This window comes from Rhinolophus sinicus, chromosome 5, assembly GCF_057876585.1.
Source record: "Rhinolophus sinicus isolate RSI-liver-muscle chromosome 5, RSI-T2T, whole genome shotgun sequence".
Taxonomy (NCBI): domain Eukaryota; kingdom Metazoa; phylum Chordata; class Mammalia; order Chiroptera; family Rhinolophidae; genus Rhinolophus; species Rhinolophus sinicus.
The window spans coordinates 78,248,566-78,275,081 of NC_142505.1; the positions used below are offsets into that span (position 1 = coordinate 78,248,566).

The 26,516-nt window shown below is 52.9% G+C and overlaps 1 protein-coding gene and 1 long non-coding RNA gene across 5 annotated transcripts in view; one reads left to right on the plus strand and one right to left on the minus strand.

Annotated features, from left to right (window-relative positions):
* The window catches only part of LOC148758275 (uncharacterized), a 269,662-nt gene extending 251,933 nt beyond the window's left edge, over positions 1-17,729 (plus strand). Inside the window, exons 4-5 of the long non-coding RNA XR_016021347.1 lie at positions 15,605-15,711; positions 17,533-17,729. This is a non-coding gene — a long non-coding RNA (uncharacterized LOC148758275). The remainder of the gene's footprint in view (positions 1-15,604; positions 15,712-17,532) is intronic.
* Positions 13,788-26,516, minus strand: part of MACROH2A1 (macroH2A.1 histone) — a 79,113-nt gene continuing 66,384 nt past the window's right edge. For all 4 annotated transcript variants that reach the window (XM_074313539.2, XM_074313537.2, XM_074313538.2 and 1 more), the window contains exons 7-9: positions 24,866-24,955; positions 22,289-22,463; positions 13,788-14,566 (exon numbers count right to left, since the gene is read on the minus strand). In XM_074313539.2, the coding sequence (XP_074169640.1) occupies positions 14,401-14,566; positions 22,289-22,463; positions 24,866-24,955 (431 nt within the window). In that variant the 3' untranslated portion in view covers positions 13,788-14,400. The remainder of the gene's footprint in view (positions 14,567-22,288; positions 22,464-24,865; positions 24,956-26,516) is intronic.

The following is a 26,516-nucleotide window of genomic DNA, read 5'->3' on the forward strand; positions in this document are numbered from 1 at the left end:
TTTAGATCTTTTCCAGTAAATTAATTCTCACATCAGCTGTTCATTGGATATCTAATTTCACTTTTTATTTCTAGAAATTCTAGTTGATTCTTTTTCAAATATGCCTGGCCAGTTTTGAAGTTTTCTTTTTCCATTGCGTGTAAGTTTACAGGTCTGATTTTATAGTTCATATCTGCAAATTCTAACAGCTGGCCTTTGGGAGCCAGTTATACTGTCATTGTTTTCGTGGACTCTCACTCATGGTGGCTTCTTTCCTTGGGTTCTAGTCATTTTTCACAGTGAGTTCATATCTAATTGGTTGTGACCTGCAAGATTTCTGAAGGGCCAGGGCTGAGCACGCATTCTTCCAGACTAGAAATTACTTTAACTTCGCTTGGAGCTTCCCAGACTGAAGGTGTAAATCCACACGCAAACCCGTGTGAACGCAGGCTTGCATTGTGAACACCCATGGGACACTTCCTGGGTATGTCTTATTGAGAGAGAGGGCCAGAGACAGCCACGTCCCCTGGTTGTCTCCCCTTCCAGTGACTGGATTGGAGGAGGTATAAGCTCTTCCAGAGTCATGGTACTGGCAAGTTTGCTCATGACGGGGCTTCTCCGCAAACCTGATTGAGCCACATTGGGCCTTTTAACAACTTAGGAAAACAGATCCACTCTTTATCCGAAGAAGAATTCAGCACAGACAATTTCCATGGGATTTGGGCATTTCAAGGCTGTGGTAAAGGAGAGTGAGGCAAAGACAGAGAGGCAGACAGACCAAGACAATGGTGCTTACCTTCCCAGTTGTGACATGAGGCCAGTAACTGACTCTTGAGCAGTCAGTCCCTCTGCACCTGGGCCTTGGTTTCCGGTCTGCTACCCAGATATTTTTCACAGTCCATCCACTTTTGACTTGTGCCACTGGTTGATTCCAGGCTTGAACATCGCCCCAGGCCTCTGCTTTATTTACATGACTTCACACTGAGGAGTTCTTGATCCATTCAGAAACAAGGAGAAACTATTTCATGAATGATTCCAAAAAATTCTCCTAGAAAATAAAGAGCCCCACAACTACAGCCTCTTGGGTGTGGTTAGCAGACAGGCCTTCTGAATTTGCAAAGAGATAGCAATTTTTCCAGATAATTCCAGACAAGGATGTGGCCGAGAGATGCCAGCTCTTTGAGGGGGATGCAGGTGACCTTGACTCCTGCCTGCAATCCCCCCCAGCCTCACCCCTCCCTGAATACACAGCCACGGGACTTCTGTCTGCCTGGCCCTCTGTGGGCTAGGATGCTGTAGGGCCTGGCCACTCCGGTGCCACGATTAGTTACCTGCCCATGAGGAAGGGGTTTGATCCTTAGCACATAATAAATTGGTCACATGCATTAGATCCCAGTCCCCTAAGCACTGGAAACTTAATATCACCCCCTCTCTGCCACTGTCAGCTCAAACTAAGAAACAATACAAAGCCCTGAAGTCGAAATTCAAATTATTCCTTTGGAGATTTGCTGATTGCAAAATTCTAGGTAAGTTTCTTGACACTGAGCTTTTCTCACTGATTTAGGGGCCTGCTTTTCTCCCAAGCTTGGGGTTTTATGCACAATAGTGTTTACGGTTATGGGCTTTGGAATCTGAAAAGTACTGGGATTTAAACCAGTCTGTCTCTCTGTCTCCCATGTGACCTTAAATAAGTCATTTAACCTTCTCAACATCTTTATTCTCAAAAAGGGGGAATGGCATCTTCCTCACAGTTACTAGGGCTCTAGGCTACCATTTACTGAGTACTTGCTGTATGACGGGCACGTGTACCATATGATTTAAGCTTCACAGCAACTTCATGGTGTATGTGTGGGGGGCGGGGGGGAGGAGAGGCGTATCATTATTCCTATTTTATAGATAAGTTACACACTCAGAAACTAAGTGACTCACCCAAGATCGTAGCTAGTAAATGGCACAACTGGGACTTGAACCTGGAAACTGATTCAAATATCTGCTTTCTTAGCCGCTGAGACAATACCCACCAAGGGCGCAGGGAGGTTCAATTAGCAGTAGCTGATGTGAGCATCACTAGTCTGGGCCTTGCACACAGTAAGTGTTCAGTACAGATGCGGGAATAAAGAGAAAGCTGTGAGCCAGCTCTGCAAACCAGGCCCCGAGGAGCATTTTGGGTCTCAGACATGAAGCTTTGATTCCCGTGGCCTTGGCATGCAGGCAGCCAGGCAGCTGGCATCCTTGGGGATTGGTCCAGGGTGAGGCTGGGCAGGAGAACCCCCTCTGGGGTGCTCAACAGCCTCTTCCTCTTCCTCCTGGGTGGGCGGGCGGGCGGCATCTCTGGAGTTTGAGCCCAGATCCTGGATCCTGGAGGCGGGCACAGGGTTGCTTAGGTGGAAGGGGTAAATTCAGAACGGAAAGGAAGCCCTTTCAAAATGAAGGGCAGCATGAGTGTCAGAGCCAAAGGAGGATGGTTGGGAATTCCTAGTAAAACTTTACAGCTTCCGCCTTTCCCCTCCTCTAAACCTTCCCATGAAAACTGTACAGTTGGGGGGCCGTCTCGGCTGAGTGAGGGCAGGAGCCACCCATTAGCCCAGCCAGGGGAGGACCTTCTGGCTTCGTTAGTGTCCGCCCCTGGTGGCCAGCGCTCTGCTAATTGGGGGGCCCTGCTCCAGCCCCATAGGTGATGAGAAATGGCCACAGGTGCCCACGGGAGCCAGGATGGCACCAACGCTGCCTTCCAGCCCTGCTGGGCCACATCTGGGCAGAGAAAGCTCAGGTGTTGTCCCTTTTATGCGTATTGACTTAGTAGAGTGTAAACATGGTAAAACTTCACTTTCTCCTTTATAGGAGTCTATAAAAAAGGCTCTTAAACTGGAGTCCTAGGGCTTCAGCGACACAAACGTAGGATCAGGCCTGGGGGAGGGCACAGTCCTTCCCTCCGCCTTCAGCACGGAGGTGTGAGCCCATTTAGGATGTGGCTTCAGCTTGGAGCCTGGCACTCTGGCTTGGCCGGCACTACTGCAGTGGGCTCATGCCAGTGGGCTGAGGCTTCCGGATGCAGGGCTGCCTGAGGCCTGTAGGCTGTTTCGGTGAGTCCCTGGTGCAGGCTGGCTGGCCTGCATGGCCCCTGGGGGTGGGAGATCGAGAGAGTTCCCCTTGCCCAGGAATATTTCCATGGGCCTGTAAAGGTACGTGAGATCCCAGGGTCTCTAAACAAGCAGGAGCCTATAGGAGGGGAAATGTCCCCAGTCCCCAGCAATCCTGCCTGGTGACTTGGGTCCTGGGGTGGCCTGCGGGGGGGAGGGAGAGGACGGAAGCCCCTAGATGAGAGGAGGGCACCTGAAGTTGTACCTCTGGTGTCCTTGTTTGACCTTTGGAGCCACAGAGCCCATGATGCACCGTGTCCGTGTAAAATGCTCCTTTGAAAGAGTGGCTTGATGAGCAGGGCCTGAGCCCCAAAGGCAGTGTGCTGGCTTTGGGGAGTGGCATTTGCTCCAGAAGCCTCAGTCTCCCCATATGTTAAGTTGGGGGTTGTCCCTGCTGTGCCTGCCAGCCTCTTGAGGTTTTCACAAGGATACAGTGAGAGAGGGGGTTTGGGAATGGCGGGAGAGATCTTTTGTGGCTCAAAGGGATCTGCTCTACAGGTGACCCGGCCCTGGGTCCAGGGCCTGTGCTCATTGGTTCAATGAACAGCTGACAGACGGATGCGTGAATGAAAGTGCTGGGGCTCACCCCAGGGGCCTGGCACAGGCAGCCTGTCCTGCTCTCCATACCTCAGTGTGTGCTGTGCATATGGCTTTGAGCAGGAACATGAGGGCTGCTCCCGCTCACGGGGACACTCCCTGGGGCATCCACCTGACGCCTGCAGATGACCACGTTCCTTCTGAAGGGGTTTAGCAGCACAGCTGGGGCCTCCATCCATTGTCTCCCTGTGGTACCTGGCCCCGGGTGGGCCCCGGAAGCAAGCCCCTCTGGGAACTAGGGGTAGTTGTGGCCAGGACAGCCCCAGTGGCCAGCAGTGGCCCCCCGAGGCCTGTTCAGGGCATGGAATTCCACACAGCAACCAGGGACTCGAGGGACCCCCAGCCCAGGCTCAGCCAAGTCTGAGCTTTCCTGAGAGGAGGAAGTGTTCAAATTAAAGTGAAAGGCGGGAGGGGGGACAGACGCCTTTTAGAAAGCGCAGTCACCCCTCCAGGTGCCCACCAGTCAGAGCACAGGTCAAGGTCAGACGAGGTGGGCTCTGTACCTGAGCAGCAGTCTGGCTTTGAAGTCGGAGCTGGTTTTGCCACTCCTCCTTGCTCAAGTTTCTTTGTCTCCCTGAGTGCATTTTGTCATGAGTGAAAGGATATCGGTCACTAACAAGAGTATTGGGGGGAGGGGAGCAGTTAATGTAACAGTGAATGTGAGGGCACCCAGCACAGTACCTGGCACATAGAAATGTTCAATATATGGGTTATTGTTTCCACTGTCATGATTATCAATCACTGTCATTATCACTATTGGTGGCATAGAACCACTTGCTGGTGGACATGTCCTGGCCATGGTGTGTAAAGCTTGGGGTGTCACTCTGAGGGATTCCACCAGCCAATGTTCTAGAATAAAGCTGCCCAGTACACTGGACTTTAGCACATGTGGTTCCTGAGCACTTTAAATGTGACCAGTGAAAATGAGAAACGGAATTCTTAATTTTATTTCATTTTAATGCATTTAAATTTAAATAGCCACATGTGGCTAATGGCTACTATATTGGACAGCACAACTCTAGAAAGTTCTCTCCAAACTGGATATTGCCCAGCTCCTCTCTGGGCTATGAGGTCACCAGATGGAGACAGGCTGCCACTGATGGCAGCACCCTCAGCCACATAAAACAAAGGTTGGGTTAGAATGGCGCACGGTACTGATAACCTCTGGCTGGGTTTCCTTGAACTTGGCCTGTGTGGGCATGAGCTGGCTACTCTCAAGCACTGACCGTAGCTGTAGCACGTCCATGGCTTGTAACTTTTATGGGAATCAGAGCAATAGAAAGGAATAGCTTGCGTTTATTAAGCGTCTGTCCCCAACACTGTACTGCCAACTCTATTTTACAGACAAGGAGACTCCCTCAAGAAGCCAGGTGAATTGCCTAGCAATTCATTCCCCACCAGTCCCCTAAAATACAGGGACAGCCAGGTTTCATATTGATGGAACACCAACGTACAGGGGCTCAAGGTCACGGGCTGCAGAGCAGGGCTTTTCCAGCCTGGGGCCCCTCGATCTGTCTGGCCACCTCCACGGTGCTTCTCCGATTATGAGATACCTATCTCTGCCCTGTCATTTGTTCCTGACACTGGGCGGCCAGGTCAGGGAGTAGCTGCCCATTGTACAGCCGTGGGAATGAAGGCTCCCAGCTGGCAGAGGGACATGCCCACGTCCCACAGGGAGTTGGTCAGTCTCCTGGGAGCCAGAGCCGTGCTCAGCATCTCGCTATCTCTGAACCCACTTCTCCCACCACCCACGTCCTCCCTGCCTCACTTTGACTTCCTTTGGCTACTCTCTGTGGACAGGTCACTCTGAGTGGACAGGTCACGTGGGGCATACCCAAGTGAACTGGAGGCTGGGCAGGGCCCAGAGTGGGGTGGTCCTGCCTCACCAGGGCGGGGTGTATTGGTGGGGGGCTGACAGCTGACAGCCTTAATAGGCACATTGTCCCCTTGCTGCCGAGAGTGCCGCCTGGCCACTTCCTCACTCGCCGTGTGCTGGATGAGCTCATGTCTGAGGCATGGGGCGGCCGGGCCTGGATAGAGGGAGGCCGCCGGCCGGCGAGGCCCAGGCAGGCTGGGCCTGGCGGAGTTGTGAAGCGGAACGTTGTAATGAGCGACGCCGGCTGGATTTATGGGGCTGTGCACGTGGGCCTGGCCTTCCTGCAAGGGCCTCCGTATGGGAACACAAACAAGTCCTGGCCCAAGAATGGCGCGACTGGGTCTTAACAAGGCCCACTAATTACTGGAAGGCCCTGGCCGGGTCTCTAGCCTGTGGAGGAGCAGAACTTGGGACTGGTTCCTTTGTCAGTTTAGACTTTGCTAGATTCCTTACTCTCCACCCAGGAGGCCGCCCCAGGCGTGTCTACCTAGCTGTATGGCATTGAATAAGGTGCCGATCCCCTCCTCACTTTTCCTCATCTGTAAAATGGGATAAGTACCTTTGGAGGCATTTGGGGGGCAGCATACAGAATGCATAAGAGTTGACTTCAGTTACCCATTCTGGCTTGGAATCCTGGTTCTGCCAGTTTCCTGCCGTGTGGCCCGGGCAAATCACTTCACCCCACTGATCCAAGCTCCCTCCCCTAGAGAGCTGGGATACTAACATTCACTTTGGGGATTGTTAGGATTTCATGGGAGAACGTATACAGACTCCTTCGTCTACTGAGTGCTTGGTCACGCCTCTGGCTGTGTCGTTACTGTCACTTTCAGGCGAATGGCGTCTCGGAAGGCCCTGTACTGCTGTGATTCTGCCCCTGGGCTGTGCTGGTCCAGGCAGCAGGAGGCAGACACACGTCACATCGGGGGCACGTTGGAAACTCACAAGGGCCTCTCTGCCTGTGCTCATTACCACAGGCCCCTTCTCCTGGTGTAGGAGGCTGATGGGACCAGGACCCAGGCCTTGGACTGACCTGGCAACAGGACCTTGTCCTTCCGGCCCAAGCTGGGCTGGGAGACGAAGCTTCCTGACAGGCTTACATGTTGGGTCACCAGGGCATGCTGCTAGTCACCCACCGAGGACCTCTGTCCTGTGGCCGGTGCCCTTGCCTGTAAAATTTGTGCACCAAGCTCACTGGCACAGAAGCAAGAGCTCTGGCAGCACTCACCCATAGGTCTCTTGCAAAAGTTTTCCACTGTTTTCTTTGTTTATCGATACTGTAGATTTAGCATTTAGTCAGAAAGGTCCCATGTCCACGCCCTAGTCAAGTCAAGAGCCAGGGAAAGCGGAAGCACTGGATGCCGTGGGATCCAGGCTGTGGTCAGCAGCACAGCAAGAGGGTGCCGAGCTGGGACTCAGTGTCAACATGAGACTTCACTCTGAAGCCACCATGTGCCCACATGAAGCAAGTGATCCAGTGAGCCATTGCCTCTGGCTGAGCTCTACAGGGCGGGCGTGTCAGGAATGACCACACTCTCCCTAACCTTCCTGCAGCCTCTTTGAATCAGGCACTTTGCCTGGTGATGGGTCTTTGCAGTCCTGGCAGGCTTAGCTTAACCAGTGATTCAAGTAGCCTCCGAGAGAGAACCCGTCTCCTGCCCTGGGCTCGCTGGGTGAGGCGCCGAGGGTGCCACAGAGAGCAGGAGCCATGGTCCCTGGCCTCATGCACCTCACTGCTCGCTCACTGTTGTCTGCCCAGAGCCTAGGACAGGGCCTGGCTCACATGGCTCGGGGAATGTGTGCGAATGAATGACACTCAGCGTCAGATGCGGAGACAGCCACAATTTGCACACAACAGCCATCCAGGAGGCACACTGCTGTGACTGGTGGATATGCAGGGTGCACCAAGAGAGGGCCCCCCCAAGCCTGGACTGCGGGGTCAGGGAAGGCTTCCTGGAGGAGTTGGAAGGGGGGTTTAAGAGCGAGACCTGGGCAGGATTACAAATAAGTGGCAGCAGAATCATGTTCCAGGCTGAGGAACCCGTGTATATAAAGGCCTGAAACAGAGACAGGACGGGTGGAAAGAGGGGCAGTGGGGGACGGGGAGGCTGGAGAGGAGGACCAGCCTTCCTCGGGTCCCAGGCCTATGGAGGCTTCAGAGGGCAGCTTCTGAAGTTCCATGGGCCACCACTTCCTTATCCATTTTATCAATAGAGACACGATACCATCATCCCAGGGCGTTATGAGGATCAAACCGGCAGTGTGCGTACGTGCGTCTTACAAGCTCTGAAGAGCTGAGTGGAGTGTGGCAATAGTTTCGGGGTGCTGCCCTCTGAGAAGCCCCGGGGTGACTAGGGATACATGAGGCACAGGAGGGTTCAGGCAAGGGGAAGTGAGGTCCCTTGGGTGTCACCTCACAGGAAGTCATCAACATCCTTTCAGTTGATTTTGCCCATAATTAAACCCTAGAGGGTCTGTCAGTGGCTCTTGACAAAGATATCATGAGCACTTTGGCTAAGTGAAAGTTGCTCAAAGATGGCCCAGCCCTGGCCTATGGTGGCATTTCCCTACAGAGGATGTGCCACAGAGCCAAGTGTGTTCGTTCTCTGCTGGGGTTCAGAGGCAGCCTCAAGGTGGCAATCTGTAGCCAGACCTCCATGGGACCTAATGAGGAGCTGCCGGGGATTCAATTATGCAGCTGGCCCTGGTTCTGTGCCGTTTGACTGACAGCTCATTACCCCGCTGCCATTTTTGGGCAGTGGAATTTAATCCCCCAGATGGGAAGCAAATCAATTTGCCCATCTGCCGCAGCTGAGTCTCTGTGAACTCCACTCTAATTTATTCTCTTAAGCTTAGAAGCCTTGCTGTTTCTTGGTACAGAAATATCAGGTTTCCCAGCCAGGCTGGCCAGGGTGTGCACGAGTGGACACGTGGAAAAGGTGAGCTGTGGTGGTCAGCAGGGAGGTGCCATTGGCCAGGCTCAGAGGAAGCCGGGGTTCTCGCCCAGGAGGCTGGGCTCGTTAGTGGGAAGGTTGTATGTAGGGGTGGGGCGAGTGTGCATGACATCCCATGTCGTTGGGAACAAAGTCTCCTGCCCAAGGGCTCAGAGCCAGCAGGGATTCCTGTCGGCAGGGCACGTATGACCTGCTCACATGCTTCTAGGGCCACGTTTTTCTGTACTGTGCTCATGGCTCTGGTTTCTGGGCTTTGGAACACAGAAGATTTGGAGGGTTTTCTGCCCCCTCGGTAAAGTGTTCTGGGACTCGGTTTTCTGCCCTCGGTAAAGTGTGGCCATAAATCTGCAGCCAAGGCAGTGACCTTCAACTTGTGATCCTGGGACAGTAGGAGGCCTCTTCCCCAGTAAGAGCATTACCTGTGGCTTGTGCTCTAGGGCTGTAGGTGTGGGGCCCCTGCAGACTCTAGAGGGTGTTCTGGCGCCCCATCTAAGCACTCTTAAGAGGGCTGTTAGCAGATCTGCATTCACAGGGCAAAACAGGAGAGAGGAGAGCCTCTCCCAGGAAAGATGTCAGCTGTTTGGTAGGACTTACTCTGGGCTGATTCTGCTCAAGTTGGAAGGTTGTTTCTCTACATGTCCCTCAGTTCTACACTCTGCTGACACAGAGCTCTGGAGTCTCTTCAGGTGTACATGAGTGAGTGGGGGTGTGTGTGCACAAGTATGGGGGTGAGAGGGTGTGCACGTGAGCATGGGTGTGCATGTGCATGGGAGAGTGTCCCTGTGAGCACGGGCATGCATGTGTGTGTGTGTGCATGTAAACGAGCATTGGTGTGCACAGGCATGGGAGGCTGTGTACGTGAGCCTAGGTATGCGTGTGCATGGGTGTGGGAGGGTGTATGTGTCAGCATGGGTGTGAAAGGGGTGTGTGTGTGCATGAACAATTTGTGCGTGCACGAGCATGGGTGTGCATGGGTGTGGGAGGGGTGTGTGTGTGCATGAGCAGTTTGTGTGTGCACGAGCATGGGTGTGCATGTGTGTGGGAGGGTGTGTGTACATGTGTGTGGGAGGGGTGTGTGTAGTCAGCATGGGTGTGGAAGGGGTGTGTGTGTGCATGAGCAGTTTGTGTGTGCACGAGCATGGGTGTGCATGGGTGTGGGAGGGGTGTGTGTGCATGTGTGTGGGAGGGGTGTGTGTGTAAGCATGGGTGTGGAAGGGGTGTGTGTGTGCATGAACAATTTGTGCACGAGCATGGGTGTGCATGGTTGTGGGAAAGTGTCCCTGAGAGCACGGGCATATATGGGTGTGTACGGGCATGGGAGGGTGTGTATGTGAGCATGGGTATGCATGTGCATGGGTGTGGAAGGGGTGTGTGTGTGTGCATGAACATTGTGTGTGCACGAGCATGGGTGTAGGAGCGGTGTGTGGCAGCATGGGGGTGAGATGAGTGTGTGTATGTGAGCATGGGCATGAGTGGGTGTAGGTGCAGGGATGTGGGGTCACTTTGGTGGGAGAAGAGGAATGAGGAGGAAAGTGCCTTCTGTGGAGAGAGTGTTTCTGAGACCCTCTCCTTCTCAGAGTTGACAAAGCGGCCCCGCTGGGTTGGTTTTTAGGGGTCAGGGAAAGGCCAATCTATTTACACACCTTAGCCGAAGAGCATGGAGGGGCAGGGATGGGGGCCGGGATTAATGAGCAGTTTTATTGCCTTGCCTGTCAGGAGGGTCATGTGATATTATTTTGATATGGAGGCCCCTAAAAGCAAACACAACAGGCCAGGTTATAAATAGAAGAAAAGGGGGCCTCGCCCCTTGCCATTGAGCGTTTCCCTTTCTTCTCAGCCCTGGGGTGGGCCCAGGACCGGCCTCCTACCGCCAGTGCCTGTAAGCCGGTCACTCCAGGGCGGCACCAAGGCCAGCTCCCCAGATAACGTTGGCTGGTGGCGCCTGGCCATGGAAATTAAACATTGCAGTTGCTAATGAATAAATTGGCCACGCCATTCCTCAGCCACTACTGCTTCTGATGAGAGAGAGAGCAGGGCCCCTCAGGGTGACTGATGTGCAGCCTGAGTGACAAATCAGGAACGAGAGGATTGCCTGCCCCAGCACTGACTGGCTGTCGGGTCTTCCACCTTCTGAGAAAGGCCTGTGCGAGCTCAGAGCAGTCCACAGAGCAGTGGTGGGACCCCGGTGCTGGGAGGGGTGGGACTGAATGAGAGGGAAATTGCTGCCCATCTCATATTTCTCTTCTTTTTTTGCCTTCTTTTCTGTCAGGGCTAACTGTAGCTGTGACCAAACACAGCTACGTGACCCTGAACAGGGGGAGGAATTCTGCCAGGTAACAAATCCATAGATGGACAGCTCCACACACGTGCTGAGGACAGGGCCGGGTGAAGGAGTTAGCCTGGCTGCGAGTGGGGTGAGACCTGGGTTCTCAGGCAGGGGCAGCTCCCCTGGCCAGGGCTGAGACGCTTGGGTGCTATCTTGCCACTTATCACCTGTCACCTTGCTCTCCTGGTCTAGAGCCTTTCCTTCAAAGTCCAGCTCTAGGTTATCTGCTCCGAAAAACCCTCCCTGAGCACTCTGAGCCAGTGAGTACACTCCCTTCTCTGAGCACCTGTCCGCTTAGCAGGCACTTCTCTGGGTCCCTGCTCTGCTGGACAGAGGCAGTGTCTCACCTGCCTTTGCAAGAGGCCCCAATCTGAGGCCTCATTCACAGGAAGGACCCAATAAGTCCTTGTTGGCTATTGGATTGCTTTAAATACATGTTTCTATTCGCCCCTCACCCAACAGGTTGTTTATGCTGCCAGGGCTGACCACACAGGATCTATCAGTGACTAATAGGCAAGAGGCCCTGCCTAACTTGGGCAAAGTTTGGGGGTACATACCAAAGTAGAGGCCAGCCTGGGGATGGGATGGGGGAGTGGGGAGTTTGTAGAGCCAAGACAGCTGGGTTTAAATCCCAGTTCCACCACCAATAGCTGAGTGACCTTGGGGAATACACTTTACCTCTCTGTGCTGTAGTTTTCTATCTGTAAGATAAGGATCATATGACCGGCCTCATATGGCTGCCAAGAACACACACACACACACACACACACACACACACACACACACACACAGCAATTATTACTGTCGGTTTAGTCCCATTTGGAGCCACAGCGCTGTTAGATCTCAGATGTCACTTAGGTGAACTCATGGAAGAGCAGTATGGAGATCTTCTGGGATATTCAGGGCACAGCCCAGCTGCTGAGGGCAAGGATTGCTCTTTACAAACAAGTGCAGGGTGGGGGTGGGGGACGCAGTCTGCCTTGTGCAGCCATGTGGTCCCATGACCCGAGTTTGGGCCGGGGGCTCAGGCACAGTGGCAGTGTGACAATGGGATTAGCTGCACAGACCTCACTGCAAGTCTCCTCTGACAGCTTACAGCCAAGGGGAGGGCTCGGGACAGCCTGCAGGCTTCCCCCCTCAAAGAATAATTTCATTTTTGGTAAATTTTACTAGCTACAAATTTGTCTTTTGAAAAGAAAGATGTATGTGTGCATTTCAAGCGGTTCCCTGCAGTTACACTTTTTTTTTTTTTTTTTTTTTTAAGTAATAAGCTGTTTTCTTTTCCCCCTGTAAACATGAGGCTGACATCAGAGAACAGTTTTTGATCCCAGTTTTAAAACAAGCTGGGTGGTTTGGAGCTGATGGGAATCCCAGGCAGCTGGTTGGCTCTTTCCTTCTGTTTCATTGAAAAGAATTTCTTCAAGGAGCCCACAGCTCAAGGGCACGATGCACTTAGGATTATTGAAAGTTTAGAAACATTTAGGTGATTATGGTAAATAATTCACGCAAATCCTGCCCAACGCAATTTATTCTTTTGTGCAAACACAAGGAAGAGCAGAAGTTGGCTGTCCTTTCCTCTTTACTTCCCAATCCTTTCAGCGCCATCTAGTGGAAGCTCTGCACCAGACACCGGATTTGCTGCTCTGGTGTTCCTTAGCCAAAGCTCAGGAAATGCCATTTAAATGCCTGGAAGCCAGGGGGTGGCTCAGGTGGTTGGAGTGCCCAGCTCCTAACGCAGAGATCGCCGGTTCGATTCCCACATGGGCCAGTGAGCTGCGCCCTCTACAGCTAAGATTGTGAACAACGGCTCTCCCTGGAGCTGGGCTACCATGAGCAGCCGGGGTTGGCATGAGCTGCCGTGGGCTACTGTGTGCTGCCAGGAGCGGCCGGCGGCCAGCAAGAGCTGCCATGAGCTGCTGTGAGCAGCTGACTGGTGACCGACTGTCTCAGCCAGGGGGCAGTGCAAGGCTCATAATACCAGCATGGACCAGGGAGCTGTGAAAAGATAATGATAAACTCTCTTTTTTGCCAAACTCTAATTAAAAAGTAGAAATATGTAAGCTAGACCCAGTAAAGATCTTGGAAAAAATTTTTTAAAGACTTAATAACACCTTACATTTAGGAGAAATTTGGAAAAATCATCTTTTAGGTTTGAGTTAGAAGTAATTGTCTTTTCATGGAAGAGTTTGGTTAAAGAGATAGAAGCGTCTTCTATGCATTTTAGGCAAATTTAGATGAAGGCCAAAGTACAGTCTGAAGCAAACAGTGTCTTTGTTATGCTGAGTTTGTGTAATAAGGGTTTAGCTACTCTGGTCCAGCTGGGATCTTTTGATTTAAATCTACATCCCTCAACACCCACAGCTGCGAGAAGGCATGTAAAAGCTGGCAGCACATCTTGGGGACCTTGGAGGTGGCACCTTGCCCCTGGAAAGCTCCTGGCACCAGGGCCCTGTAGGAATGGCACCCTGTCCTGTAGAAATGACAGTTCCAGTACAGCCCTCGCAGAGCGCTTGAGGCCCCTGCAGCCCCATCTGGCCAGTAGCCTCGGGGCACTGGGTCCAGCCTCGAGCCAGAGAGACCAGCAGGAAGGGGCAGGTGGCAGGAGAGTGCTGGCCTCAGAGTCTGAAGACCTGGGCTCTAGTGCCAGCTTGCCACTTGCCATCCGCCTGGCTTTCATTATGTCTGCTTCTTCATCCATGAAATGGGAATAACACCCTTGCGCACGTGTCACAAGGATGAGAGACTTTACATGAATTCCCTCCACCCACCATTAGGGCCTGAGGATGTCCCCCTTTCCCGGCTGCAGTGGCTGCCATGGTGCTGCATGGGTGTGGGCTGCCCCACCCAAGTCCCCCCATCCTGTGACGAGAGAAGCCAACTGACAGGTCACGGGCACAATAACTCAAAATACGTCACAATAACAGTTTAACATTTTACTAAATCAATTCACACAAATTCCAAATTTGCAAATATAATTAAGGACAACAGATTCTGTTCTGCTTTTTAAATCTTTCATTTTTCAAATCCATTAAGACAAAAAGTAAACAAAAATTAAGTCTGCGCAAATTCATGATTTTTCTTCTTGAGGAAAAAAAAAAAGGAACATTATAGTAAAAAAGAACGCCACTGGGTGTACAAGAAAGCACCACAACACACGGTTACACAACGGGCTTCTTGGGTCCGGCCACACGTAGACACTGCTCTCCCCGCTGGTCGGCGCCAAGCAGGATTTCATTAAAATAAAACTATAACATCTCCTAGGTTACACTAAAGTCAGACACGGTCTGGAACACAGTGCTTAACACCAGTAATGCCAACTATCAGTGCTAACGTAAAAACATTTTAGAAGGTCAAAAACAATTAAACTGGAAACCAAAACCTTATTTTCCCTAGATGAGCAAAATTGAAAATGAAAGGGTTCCCGCCTCCCAATAGGAGTGAAGGGTTTTTTTTTTTGTTTTTTTTTTTCTTCTCTTTCTTTCAAATCGGAGGCCGGGGACGCGGTGCGGGCTGGCTCTGTGCTTCCTCAGGCTAGTTGGCATCCAGCTTGGCCATTTCCTGCACGTAGATGCCTATACTCTCGCTGTCGAAAAGCACGAAATACACCGTTTTGATGGAAGAGGACATTGTTGACACGAAGTAATTGGAAATGGCCTTCAGGATCAGCTGGGCTGCCGTCTGCTTCGGGAACCCGTTCCTGCAGGAGCGAGAACAAGGGCTCAGCAATGAGGGAGGCCACAGCGGCTGCAGGACCGCGTCTGCCCACCCACCACCTCCCTCCAGGAGGCCCTGAAGGCCGCGTGTGTGGGTCAGTGTCCACGAGCAGTGTTGGGTCCTGCAGATGCTCACAGATGTGAGAAAGCCCAGTGCCCACCAGACAGGAAGGACAAGTGGGCAGAGAACTGGGACCCGCGGAAAACTGTTCTCTGTGCTCAGAAAGGAGGTATGCCAGCAAGTCGCCTTCTGAAGGGCAGTGAACAGCGGACGAGATCTGGGTTCTGTGGCATGTGAGGTGCATTAAGTCTCCCGAGGCAGCGCAAGCTCCCACGGCCCTTTTCCCAGCACCACTGTCACTAGGGTGGGGCTTGGGACACAGCCCAGGCTCCCAAAGGTCCCCTGTGGGTCTCAGCGCCAGGGGACGGCTGGAAGCTGGCACTTCTCCAGGGAGCACACTAGCCCCCTCCACACAAGGCAGGATGCGCCCTTCACACTGGCCCTTAGATTTCACGGGCGCCAGGCCGCTGGCCAGGAGCCCACTCCCAGAACACACCAGCTTGTATGTCCCCAAAGGCCGGGGTGTCAGGGAGCTGTGGGTGCAGGGGAACAACTCCGGGCCAAGTGGACTCTTCATTTCAAGGGAAAGCATCCAAGTCTCCAAGCCAGATTGGGGTGAATTCACATACATTTCCATTTAAAGAAAATGTGACGTGACAATTTGGGAAGTAAGGCCTCAGAACTTAAGCAAGAATCTGAAATCGGGATCAGAAAGGTTGGCACTCTTTGCTTCGTGTGAGCCCGAGGCTGTTCCTGGTCAACACCACAGATGCCCGAACCAGGTGACCCCGAAGAACAGTGGGAGTCATGTGGCAACTTGCCTAGGCTGGTGTAAATAACGTGGGCTTTGGAGTCAGGGGACCTGGATTCAAATCCTTCATTGACCCCGGTTGATAGCTAACGATGCTGAGGACGAGAGCTTGGGGCCAGTGTTCATGGGGATGTCTCTGTTCCTCAGCAGATGTCTTCACTCTGCTCTGAGCCTGTGGATCTGCTGGTATCGGAAGTGCTGGACCAACCTGCCGGTTTCAGCTGGGACTGTCTGTCAGACTGGGTACCTGCTGCCAGGTGAGAGGTTTCTTAGAACACTCCTCGCCTCACTAAGTGCCAGGAGTTCTTACCCACCTTAGCTGTTTCCTTTAGAGCCACACTCGTTCTGCTGTCCGTGCTCAGAGCATTTCGGAGGCACAGGAGAAAACTGTCCTGTGACTTGCATCTGATCAAACAGGGTTTCACCCAGCTTGACAGTGGGCCCCTAGTAGCTTCTAGATGCTTTAGAAGTCAGCCCATTCTTAGAAGACAGGGGTGTCGCCCAGGGCATGTCCCCTGGAGTATGTGCAGAGGAGCCAGTGGGCGACATGGGGTGCCACCGGGAGCTGGAGCTCCTCCTCGGCCACTAGGCACACCTGCAAGGCAGCCACACACAAGACTGCCGAGGGGGCAGCAGCCCAGAGGTGGAAGGAAGCCTCAGAGGTGTTCCAGCCAGGACAGAGTATCAGACAGGCAGAGCTTCCTCCCAAGCATGCCCTGGGGGCTCTACCACCAGAACTGGGGTGACCAATAGGTGGGCTGGGCTGGACAGGGGGACAGTGCAGTGAGAAGGGCTTTGCTGGGTGTGAGAGGTGGGGACCCCACGTGGCAGGTCATTCCCCTCAGCCCTTCCCCACTCTGGGATCTGCAAGCCCAGTCTGGGAAGCAGCTGTTCTCACCACACCTGGCGTAGACGCCTTCACTATTTCACAGGAGTCGAGGAGCACACAGGATAGGAAGGGCCTGAGGAAGTAAACTTCACCTTCCACCCTGGGGGGCATCTCTCTGGTGAGCATATTCTTGGGAGAATGTGTGCAAGGGAGTGTTGTGGGGAGCCCACCTCACCCCTGTAGGGTCCACGAGGGACCCACTCCTGAGAGAGGGGCCAAGCCAGCTTTTGGGGAGGAGAATACAGAGGCAAAGGGTCACGGGGTCATTGGAATAAGGGCCCATTTTAAGTGTCTCACAAAGCAAATGTTTATTTTCCTGCTGTAAAAACAGCTGCTCATCCCACTGGTTTCATCCCGGTGAGAACGGCCTGAGGAGGAAGCAGCCCGTGGCCAGACAGGCAGCAGTGGGAATGCAGGGAGGGTGTGGCAGCACAGGGAGCCCGGCCCCCTGCTGGAAGCTGCCTGTACTCCAGCCAGGGGAACGCGAGGGCTCCTGGGCCAGGCAGAGCTCGGTCTGCAGACATGACCTGGCCGGGTCGAGGTTGAGCAGAGCTGTGAGAACTTGATCGCTACACGAGAAGCCCAAGACCATGCTCCACTCCCCCCACAAGGGTACCCTCCTGCCTGTCTCTGCCTCTCACCTGCACAGGTGCGCTGGGCTGAGGTGAGGCCCTGTGGAACTTCCTTGAAGAGCAGTTTGTTGTGTGGCCTGATGGCATGGACTGTCTCCTGTGGCCCCAGCATCCTCTGCCCAGCACTAAACACATGCCAGTCACTCCCGCCTGTGCCCCGCACTTTCTGACGGACTTCCTCCCACAGCTCCCCATTCCTCTGCCAGGGGCCCCGGAAAAGGGCTCTGTGATTCTTGGCCGGGGCATGTCCTTTCCTGCCCCTCTACGTCAAGTTTTCAATGTGAGCCTGTATCTGGACTGCAGAGGGCCTGTGGGGAGTCTGACTCAGCAGGTGTGGGACCACCCTGTGGCACCCTCTGTTCTACATGGAGCCCACATACAGTCTGAGCTCACAGGCTGGGCCCAAGGTGAGAGCCTGCAGGTGGACGGGGCAGGGATCAAAGGTTTTAGACCCGCAGTGCCACCCCTACGTGCCCCACTGTGAATGCAGTGTAGGCTGGTTTGGCCTTGTCCGTCAAGGGGGCTGCTGGGTGAGCGTGAATCTGATTTGCTTCCAGGAAAGTGTCTTGCTGATGAACCTGAGCCTCTCTGCTAGGCAGCCACAGCCTAAGCAAGAAACCCCGTCAGGGGACTGGCTGCAGTGGACCGCCCAGGCCGCCAGAGGGAATGCAGGTAAGCGCTTCCCTCATGTTTGCAGGTGGGGCCCAGGGTGTTTGCTTGTGGCCACAGCAGGTGCTCCCACAAGAGTGCTTCACAGTCAGAGCCCCGTGCCCTCGAGATGTGCGGCTGGGGCACACAGAGCCGAAGCCACAGGATCTGAGTCTGCGCGCTGCCTCTGCGCCTCGTTTTCCCCCTGGTGAGACGAGTTAGGTAATCAAAGTACCTATTACCTGGGGCGGCTGTGTGTACTGAACAAGATAAAGCACAGAGCCCTCAATCCATGGTGTTACTGTAAACAGTGTTCTGGAAGGGTCTTTCCAAAGGTTCACACAGTGGAAAACTGCCTCCCTACCCCAGGCCCCATGACAACTGACTGAGTGACTGCTGCTGTCACTGCACGTACCCTGTGCGAAGTGTTGGCACCAGGCCCGCAGACAGCTGCTATCCGGGTCTGCGATGCCCAGCCCATTGGGAGGGCAGCAGGGGCCGCAGCAGGGGTTCCCCGGTGAGAGCTGCTCCCTCACTGGCTGCACAGGCACAGCTCCGCTCATCACCTTCCCTGCTTGGCCATGTTTCTGTGCCTTTCTCCATCATCTCTGGCCCACTGCCTGTGATAGCCACTCTGGCCTAGGCTGCACTCACTGTGTCTGCCTTCTGGATGAGGCCAGATGACACCTCCTCCGAGACACAGAGCAAAGAGGGCAAGGGCTTCCGCTCTAGAGTCACATTTGGGTTGAATCTGATTTGGACTGGGGCGTCAACCTCTCTAAGCATTAGTTTCCTCAACTGGAAAATGAGTCCCTTCGGGGTACACATGGTGATGCCCCTCACACTTCCCTGGGCCCTGAACTAGCCTGCTGTGGCTATAGCATGTGTCTTACGTTCCTTTGTGCCACGTGCTTCGCACCCCACACGGAGTTTATCTTAGACTTTGACCTTTGTTTTCATTGGCCTTACTTTGAGCAGACTAAGATGTCTGAGTTTCCCCTGAAGTCCTTCCAGTTGTGTCAGGGACAGTCTCTCCCAGTGCCTTGGGCCTCAATTTCCCTAGGCTGGTGCAAAGGGACCCCATGGGCTATCTCCATCTGCTGCCCTCTTGGGCCAGCCTCCTCAGTGGTGGCTGGGGGCTGGGGACCGTGTACGTTGGTTGCTTGTCCCGCCATCCCATGTGGATGGCAGAGATTTGGGTTCATAAAGCCACAGCGCAGAAGAGGTGTCCATTCCTCTAGCTCTGCTCAGCCCCCTCCTTGTGCAGGGCATTGCCACGCATCCCTGTGCCTGGTGAGCTTGCCCTCCAGGGCTGGGCAAGGCAGACGCACAAGAATCAGGCCCAGAGCTGTGCTGAGCAGGCCAATCAGAGACCTGGGGGGAGGGGCTGTGTCTGGGGGTGAGGAAAGTCCACGTGGGTTTCCTGGAGGAGACAGACTGGGGGCCTGCCCTTGAAGGCTGGGTAGGAGTCAACGTGGATTCTAGATGGAGTCTGGTTCTCTCGCTGGCCCAGTCCACCTGTCTAAAGTATGGCTATTTGGGAGATGGGTAGGGCTGGATGTCTTGGAAGCTTGAGTGACTTGGGGAAAATGTCTGTCACCTGTGTGGACACTCTTCTGCTGGTACTAGGTGTCCCTCACACTGTGTTCCTCGCCCCCTCCATTTTTCTATGTTCTGACTTTGAGTAACTGCCTGTCTGAAGTTGCCCCAGCCGGAGGCCACTCCATACAGAGGCAAAGACCAGGCCATCAGGGTCCAAAGTTGAGAGCAGGGGCTACAAGAAGGAGAAGCTAAAATTCAGAAGGGCACGATGGGCCATCTGCCCCCCAAGGCTAGAGAGGAGCCCAAGCAGCACACCTTAAGAGAAGAAGCCTCTTACCATCTCTCCCTCAAGGGCTCGCATGTTTTGGGTTAGTAAGTAATTCTCCCCAATTCAGTTTCTCCCTGTCCTTCATATTGCTCTTCTAAGGCTCATGCCTAGGGGGTGCCAAGGCTGATGGCTGCACCTGGTCAGGGAATTCCAAGTGGTGTTTCCAAGGCTCCCTAAACCCACTCAGAGACAGTGCAGGCAGTGGGGTGATCCTCCCGTGGGATGCGTGGAGATGGGTCTGCTGACCCCCGGGGGCAGGGGTTCCAGGTACATCCTCTCACGAACGCCTAAGGCAAGGGCCGCTGACCAATGCTGCTGGTCCTACCATGCTGTGTGACACTGCTGAGTGTCTCAGCCCCTCTGAGCTTCCGATACTTTGCCTATGAGTGAAATTAACAGCACTCCCCTTGGAGGCTTGTTGTGAGCAAATGCAGATAAAGGGTTGAGCACAGTGCCTGGGACTCAGTGAATACCCATAAATGGTAGCTTGAAAAAGACAAACAGGCTTTCCTTTTAAGCTCATAAATCTAAGGAGAGTTTAATCAAGGCCCCAAACTAGCTAGTCCCCATGTACTGCCCCTCCGGAGAGGGGTCACCCCCTAATGTCAAACAGAGCTGAGGGAGTGGGGGTATCCATAAATATTGTGACCAGACTGCCCAAGGACAGGATGTCCAGATGCCTGAGGTGGCTTCCAAGGCTGGGGTTCCACCCCCAGGTCTCATTTGCCTCCAATGGGCGTGCAGATTGGCCTGGGGGCCGAAGGGCTGAAGGAAAGGTGTGTAGGGCCGTGGTTATCCTCCACCGGGCAGACACCGGACCTCAGCACAGAGAAAGTGAGCCCACTTCACCACCATGTTTGCATTTATATTGTTTTAATTCCAACATGACTTTTATGCTGGAGACATTGGATGCCACAAACAAGCTGTTTTATTTCCCCTCCTAAAACCCACTGTGATTTACTGGCCGGCTCTGGTGTAATCCCATTCTTTACTCATGAAAGAGAGGGCAGCTGTTTACATGGCGCTGTAGGGCAGGTCTGCCCGACAGATGTGGGCCCGGTGGCTGTGCACATGTGCTTACCGTTGGAATTCCGCCCTCTTAAAAGCTTTCAATTGATTATTTCTTAAAACATTTTACTCCGTGAAAAATGTAAATAAGTTTATAATAACAGATGTTCTTTTATGAGAATTACTTTTATGCTTCAATTAGAAATGTCCCAATAGCCATATGAAAGAGCGTGAAATTATTACCTCCAATAAGGGCCCTCTTGCTCTCTCTTTGGGAGCACCTTTCATCAGAGTAGATCAAAGTGCATCTGAAACACTAATTAACTGGACCTCAGAACCGTCTGTGAGGAAGGGCCAATCCTAGCCTCACTCACTGATAAAGCAGGCCAGGGACAGAGAGGGTGATTCATTTACCAAAGGTCACACAGCAGCTCAGTGCCAAAGAACAGAACTTGTGAGAGGTGGCGGCATGGGAAGGTGGAAGAAGCTGGTTATTTACGCTCTGATCCAAAAACATTTTGTTAAAGAAAAGGTCCTGAGTTGACTCTGGGACTGACCCTGGCACCTTAGGGAACCCAGGCTGCCTATGCATGTCCATGCCTTCCTTGGGGACTGGGAGGGGCTGGTGGCAGAGACCCAAACAGACTCACAATCTGAACGGGGAGCCCTGGGCTGTGGCCCCTTTTGGGCCCAAGATGCCAACAGCTGCAGCTCTGAGGCCAGCTTCCCTTTGCTCAGTGGCCAATCCAGATTGTGAGCCTTCCCGAGGCCTGGGACGTAGACCTCAGCAGGAGACCCTGGTGATATGGTGGGGACCTCAAAATAACACAGCCCCAACGGGTCCTCACATCCTCATCGCAGCAAGAGTTCTCAAAGCCCCCTCCCTCTGAGAGCCCCTTGCATTTCCAGAGCAGCCTTGAGAGATTGCCTGAGGGATTACCGCTTGTTTTACAGGACAGGAGTTGGGCTCCAGGTCAGGGTAATTTATGTGCCATCCCTCAGCTGGTTAGTGGCTGAGCCGGAACTTAACTCAAGGGCTGACCCCATACCAGACCACGGCGCTGCTCTGATAGGCAGGGATGTGGCTGGTGGTGGCTGCCCTGCTGGCCCCAGCAGCTGTTCAAGGACTACACTCATCCAGTGGTGGCCCTCAGGGTTGTGTGTCTGTCTGAGGGGCAGTTGTGCTGCTCCCCGGTGAGCCCACCTGGGGATTTTGCAGGGTGGGAGGTGGGATAGGCCCAGCCCTGTTTCACTCACATAATGGCCCACTCAGTTCCACCAGGTCTTGTGACAGAGGCGGGACAAGCCGGTTTGGGGAGGTGAAGGACGTTTGGGAACACAAAGTTAAGAGGCAGAGGGCTTTGCCCAGAGACAGCTGTGGGTTGGGGACAGAAGGGTAACACAGCTACAGGCTGGTCCTGGGACGGGTGCTCTTACTTATAACCCTGCATTCACAGTTCCCTGTCCTCCACTCACTGAAGGCTCAGTGTCCTTCAGGAGTCACTCTGAACCATCATGTCTGAGGTCACGGTCTGTGACATACTGTCACAGCTGAAGTTCTATATTGTCCTTATGCTTCCTGTGTCATTACATCTCTTCAAGCCATCCCTCACCGTTGCTTAATGTTTGCTCTCTTCCCTATTTCTTGCTCCTGGTCTCTTAGATGGAGGCAAGTGCTTGAAAGCAGCCTCTGCTGACCTTGCACACAGTGAGAGCTCCACAATTACAGGCGAAACATGCAGAGAATACATCCCCGACTGCCATGGTAACAAGCCGGTTGCCCTTACCTGCCACTGCCAATAGATGGAAACGCAATGGACTTCAGCTTCTTATCGTCTGCCAGGGCCAAGCAGTTCTTCACTGTCTTTTCCAGAAGCTCCTCACACTTGTCTGCACCCCAGACCGGACTGTTACAGTGGATCACAAACTTGGCAGGCAGGCCATGGCCTGCGCTGACAGCAGCTGGAAGGGATGAGACAGGAACAGTGAGTGTTGCCCTCTGCAAAGCACACAGCACAAGATGCCCACACAGACCTTCTCTCCAGCTGCCTGGGCCCTCCGGGGAGGGCCACCACTGCGTTGTGGTTCCTAAGCTCGAGCTGGAAACTGCTCAGCAGTCAGTCTTCTCTGACTGCTGAGGGGGTAGTGGTGCCAGGCCACGACCCACCCTCAGAAAGCTGGCATGAGGATGCATCACCCCCAGGAATTTTAGCCAAGACTGTAGTAAGCCCTCCCAATACCCTCCCAGAAGGCAGAGCCGTAGCCATCGAAGTTGGCCAAATGTGTCAGAATGTTTGCCTTTTGGGGTCTCCAACTCCCCTTCCTCAAGTGGATGGACTCGCGTGCATACATAATTATGACGTATCTATAAATCTCCCAGGCACCTATTAGGAAAGCAACCTGACTAGCACATCTGCCGTCCTGTTCTTCTCCCTGACTAGTTGATCCTGTTTAGTTTGGACAGAATTCCTGTGTTTAGGACGGAACTGTTTTCTTTTCCTAGAAGAAGAGCCTTTTTCCAGCTACACGTTTCCATGGCAGACCCGCCTCTCCATCTCTGCCCCTTGTCAGATCCAAAGACAGTGGCCTTGGGGCTACTGCTCACCAGGAAATGGAACACACCAGCCCAGTGTCTCCCAGAGCATGTTCCAGGATTCCTGTCCCCAAAGATGCAATGCAAACAAGGTGGTTCCAGGTCCCAAGGGTTTGGTGCAACACGGCCTGCTCTGCTTCCATCTAGGCGCACACTAACGTCTCCACACCATTGTGACACTAAGACACCCAAACCTTTGGGTTAGATTGTTTCCTGAACCCATTTTGTGAGGAGCGTCCGTCAGCACTAGCCGGGGGGCATGGGGCGTTAAGATCGTCTCACTAGTAGAGACTGGTGATTTGTGGGTAGAGTCTCATGGTGCAATAGCAACAGCTCTGAACCAAGAGTCACGTGTTTGCGTTTGCGCCCGCGCTGCACTGACTAGAGACCTCTGGGCTGAAGTGTTGACCTATAGAAACATAAGATTGGGGAATTTAATCCATTGGTCTGTCCACATGAGAAGTCACTGCTAAACTATCCCTGGTCAAAGACTGGAAAGCAGCATGTGGACAGTGGAGCAGGGGTATGTTTTTATTCTTTATACTTTTTAAAATATTTTAAAACATTTTCTAAAATAAATCTTAAGAACAAAACATGTTTTTGTTATTGAAACGAGCACATCTACAGCCATGCTAAAGCTAATGGGTGTGCACCTGCTGAGTCTGGGGCACAGTAGCACCTCTAGTCACACCTCATGCTGAGGGTCACCAAAGGGGCTCGAATTGGAGCACCGGTGGGAAGGCTCTCCGGGCTGGCTGGCACAGAGTCGTGCCAGGGAGGGGCTAAGGAAAGGCCAGGAGCCCTGGCGAGGTAGTTATGCAACGTGTCCTCCCTCGTTCTAGGTGGGATTGCCTGAAGAGCTTGAGAACTGTTTCCCCCCACCCCCTACACAGTGCCATGCCCCTTGTAGGCAAAACAGACCTGATAGAGCAGCAAAGAGAATGGCATCCTCTTATCCCCACCGGCCCCATGACTAGCCCAGGCTGGCAGGTCGTGTGTAGTCACTGGGGAAAGCGGGGTAAGGCCCAGGGTACCCTCTGAGAGAGGGGTTGTGCGGACATCACAAAGTAATTGGTGATGCCCGTATTTAATTAAGATTCATTCGAAAAACAAGCTGGATTTGAAGACAGAATGGCACTAGTGACGCTCTAGTGAGAAGAGAAACCAGAGCCCAACGAGAGGGCAGGAAGGGCCTGTCCTTGCACAGCTGTGGGCTGAGCCAGGCCTTACCCGTTGTCTGGACTCCCCACCCTCAGGAAGCCTCTGCCCACCTGACATTCCAAGCTCTGGGCTGGTGGCAGTAAGAGGTACCCCTCCTCTAAGTTCTTAACAATATTTCTCCCCATATCAGATTTCAAGTCATTTTCTTATCTCCTGTATCAGGAAAGGTAGAACTGGCAAATGAGAAGTGTATATTTATATTTTTCCCATTAAAAACACAGAAGGCTGAATAAAAATGATTAATTTGCATCTCTTACTAGCAGTTGAGCACATGGCTTAGTATCACTGTCCCTAATACTCAGATCTTAAATTTGCCAAGATCGGCTTCTGTAGTTCCTTAAAATTTGAGGTCTAGACATCAAACATTTAGAAGCTAGTTTAAGTAATACAGAAAAAAATTGGAAAGGCAATTTTCACAACCGTTGAACTCCCCAGACTCCGCTCATAGACGCGTCTGCCTTGCCACCTCTGAATTCCAAGTTATCTCATAACACATTCCCTAATTCTGCCCACGGCACACTCAAATGAGCCCCGTGCTGCCCCATCTTACCTCCAGCTACTTCCAAGGGCCCATTCTTTTTCCGGAGCTCCAAAACAGCTTCTACAAACTCCTTGCCACCTTTCTTCTCCAGCGTGTTTCCTAGACAAGGATGGGGCGAGGTCACACTGCCATTCTGGTGGCTCAGGGCACACAGACACTTAGCATGTCAGATGATTTCATACTTTATATGATCTGACCAGCTAAATTTCCAGATGGCTGCAAAACAGGAGCTAAGCCTTGGCTGGGTCACAAGAGTGAGATTTAGAAGGGATTCACCATCGGCCAGTCACTACTCCAGCATTCAGCCCCTTATTTGGGGGGTGACTCAGGGTGATCCTGGATGAGCTGGAGATGGGAGACGCCTGTCCTTTGCGAGCATGCCTGTCCTACATGCTTTTTATCGGCATGAGAAACCAGATGGTGCTGGCTTCCAAGGCTGAAGCCTTCCCTGGATTTTCTTCTCTATCTCTGGGGAAAACCCCCAAATAAGGAGGTTTTAGAAGAAGCATACCATGCCCCCATCAGGCAGCTAGCTCTCCTCCTGGCAGCAGGCCCAGAAGAAAGCGTTCAGATCTGGCCACCTTTGGACCAGTGCTATTACCATGCTTAGTTTCTATTTTGCAGCTTTGACATCATACGTGAATACAAAAAAAAAAAAAAAAAAAAAGGAAAAAAAAAGAAGGCCTCAGACAGTATTTCCTTAATCACACTAATGATTCAGCATCATTTTAGGTAAAGGAGAGCAACATCAGAAGCAGAGCTTAAAGATGAACTTGTATTATATAAAAGCTTAGAAAGAAGGATGACTGTTTGGGATCAGATGTTTAAAATTGCAGTGGAGGTAGGGAGCAGCTTTCCTTATGCATTACGGTCCTTGCTAAGTACTCGACTTCTGCTTATGGCAGCCAAGTTCCCAAACAAGATCCCCAACACCTGTAAGGACGGTGGGTTAAATGTCTCGTGTGGGACAGCAAACAGCACCAAAGTGAGAAATTAACACCGTTTCAAGCTTGGCCAGAATGGTGTCTCAGTCTTCCTTAAGCTCTGATTCCTCCGTTTTGCACATTTTAAAGGACTTTTCCTCACAAGAGGGCAGAATACTCCCCTTAAGATTCACCATTTGCCTTGGAAAATTCAAGGTGCACCTGGCACATTCTGGGATGGCTCGGCCAGGGTGCGTGGAGTGCAGCAGCCCACCGTCTCCCTAATTCACTCTGTGATGTCTATGGCTGAGTGTCTTAGAGAAACCTGACTCCTCTGTGTGCTGACCCCGGGAAGTGTCCGGAAGGAAAGGCAGACAGGCTGGGCCCTGTCACCAATAACAGCACCAGGGCTAACAGCGCGCACTGACCCAGAAGCCGCCTGACTCTAGGAAGTCTGGGGTGCGTGCCAATGTGGCCCGCGGGCCGGCACCCACAGGAGCTCTTGGCTAAGAGAAGGCCTAGCTTTCAGAGAGATGAACGTGGGATCCTTGAGGTGGGGATCCAGCGTGCCTCCTCATTCGCCCAGACTGTCCTCATGCCTTCCCGTTTTGGAAAGCAGTGAAGGAGGCGTTACATGGCAGAAGTGGCAGCTGCTGCATGTTTCTGACTTTCTGACAAAGTTCAGCCTCAGAGACAGTGGCGGAGTGGGCTTGAGGGAGCAGGCTCGCACCTCGTGG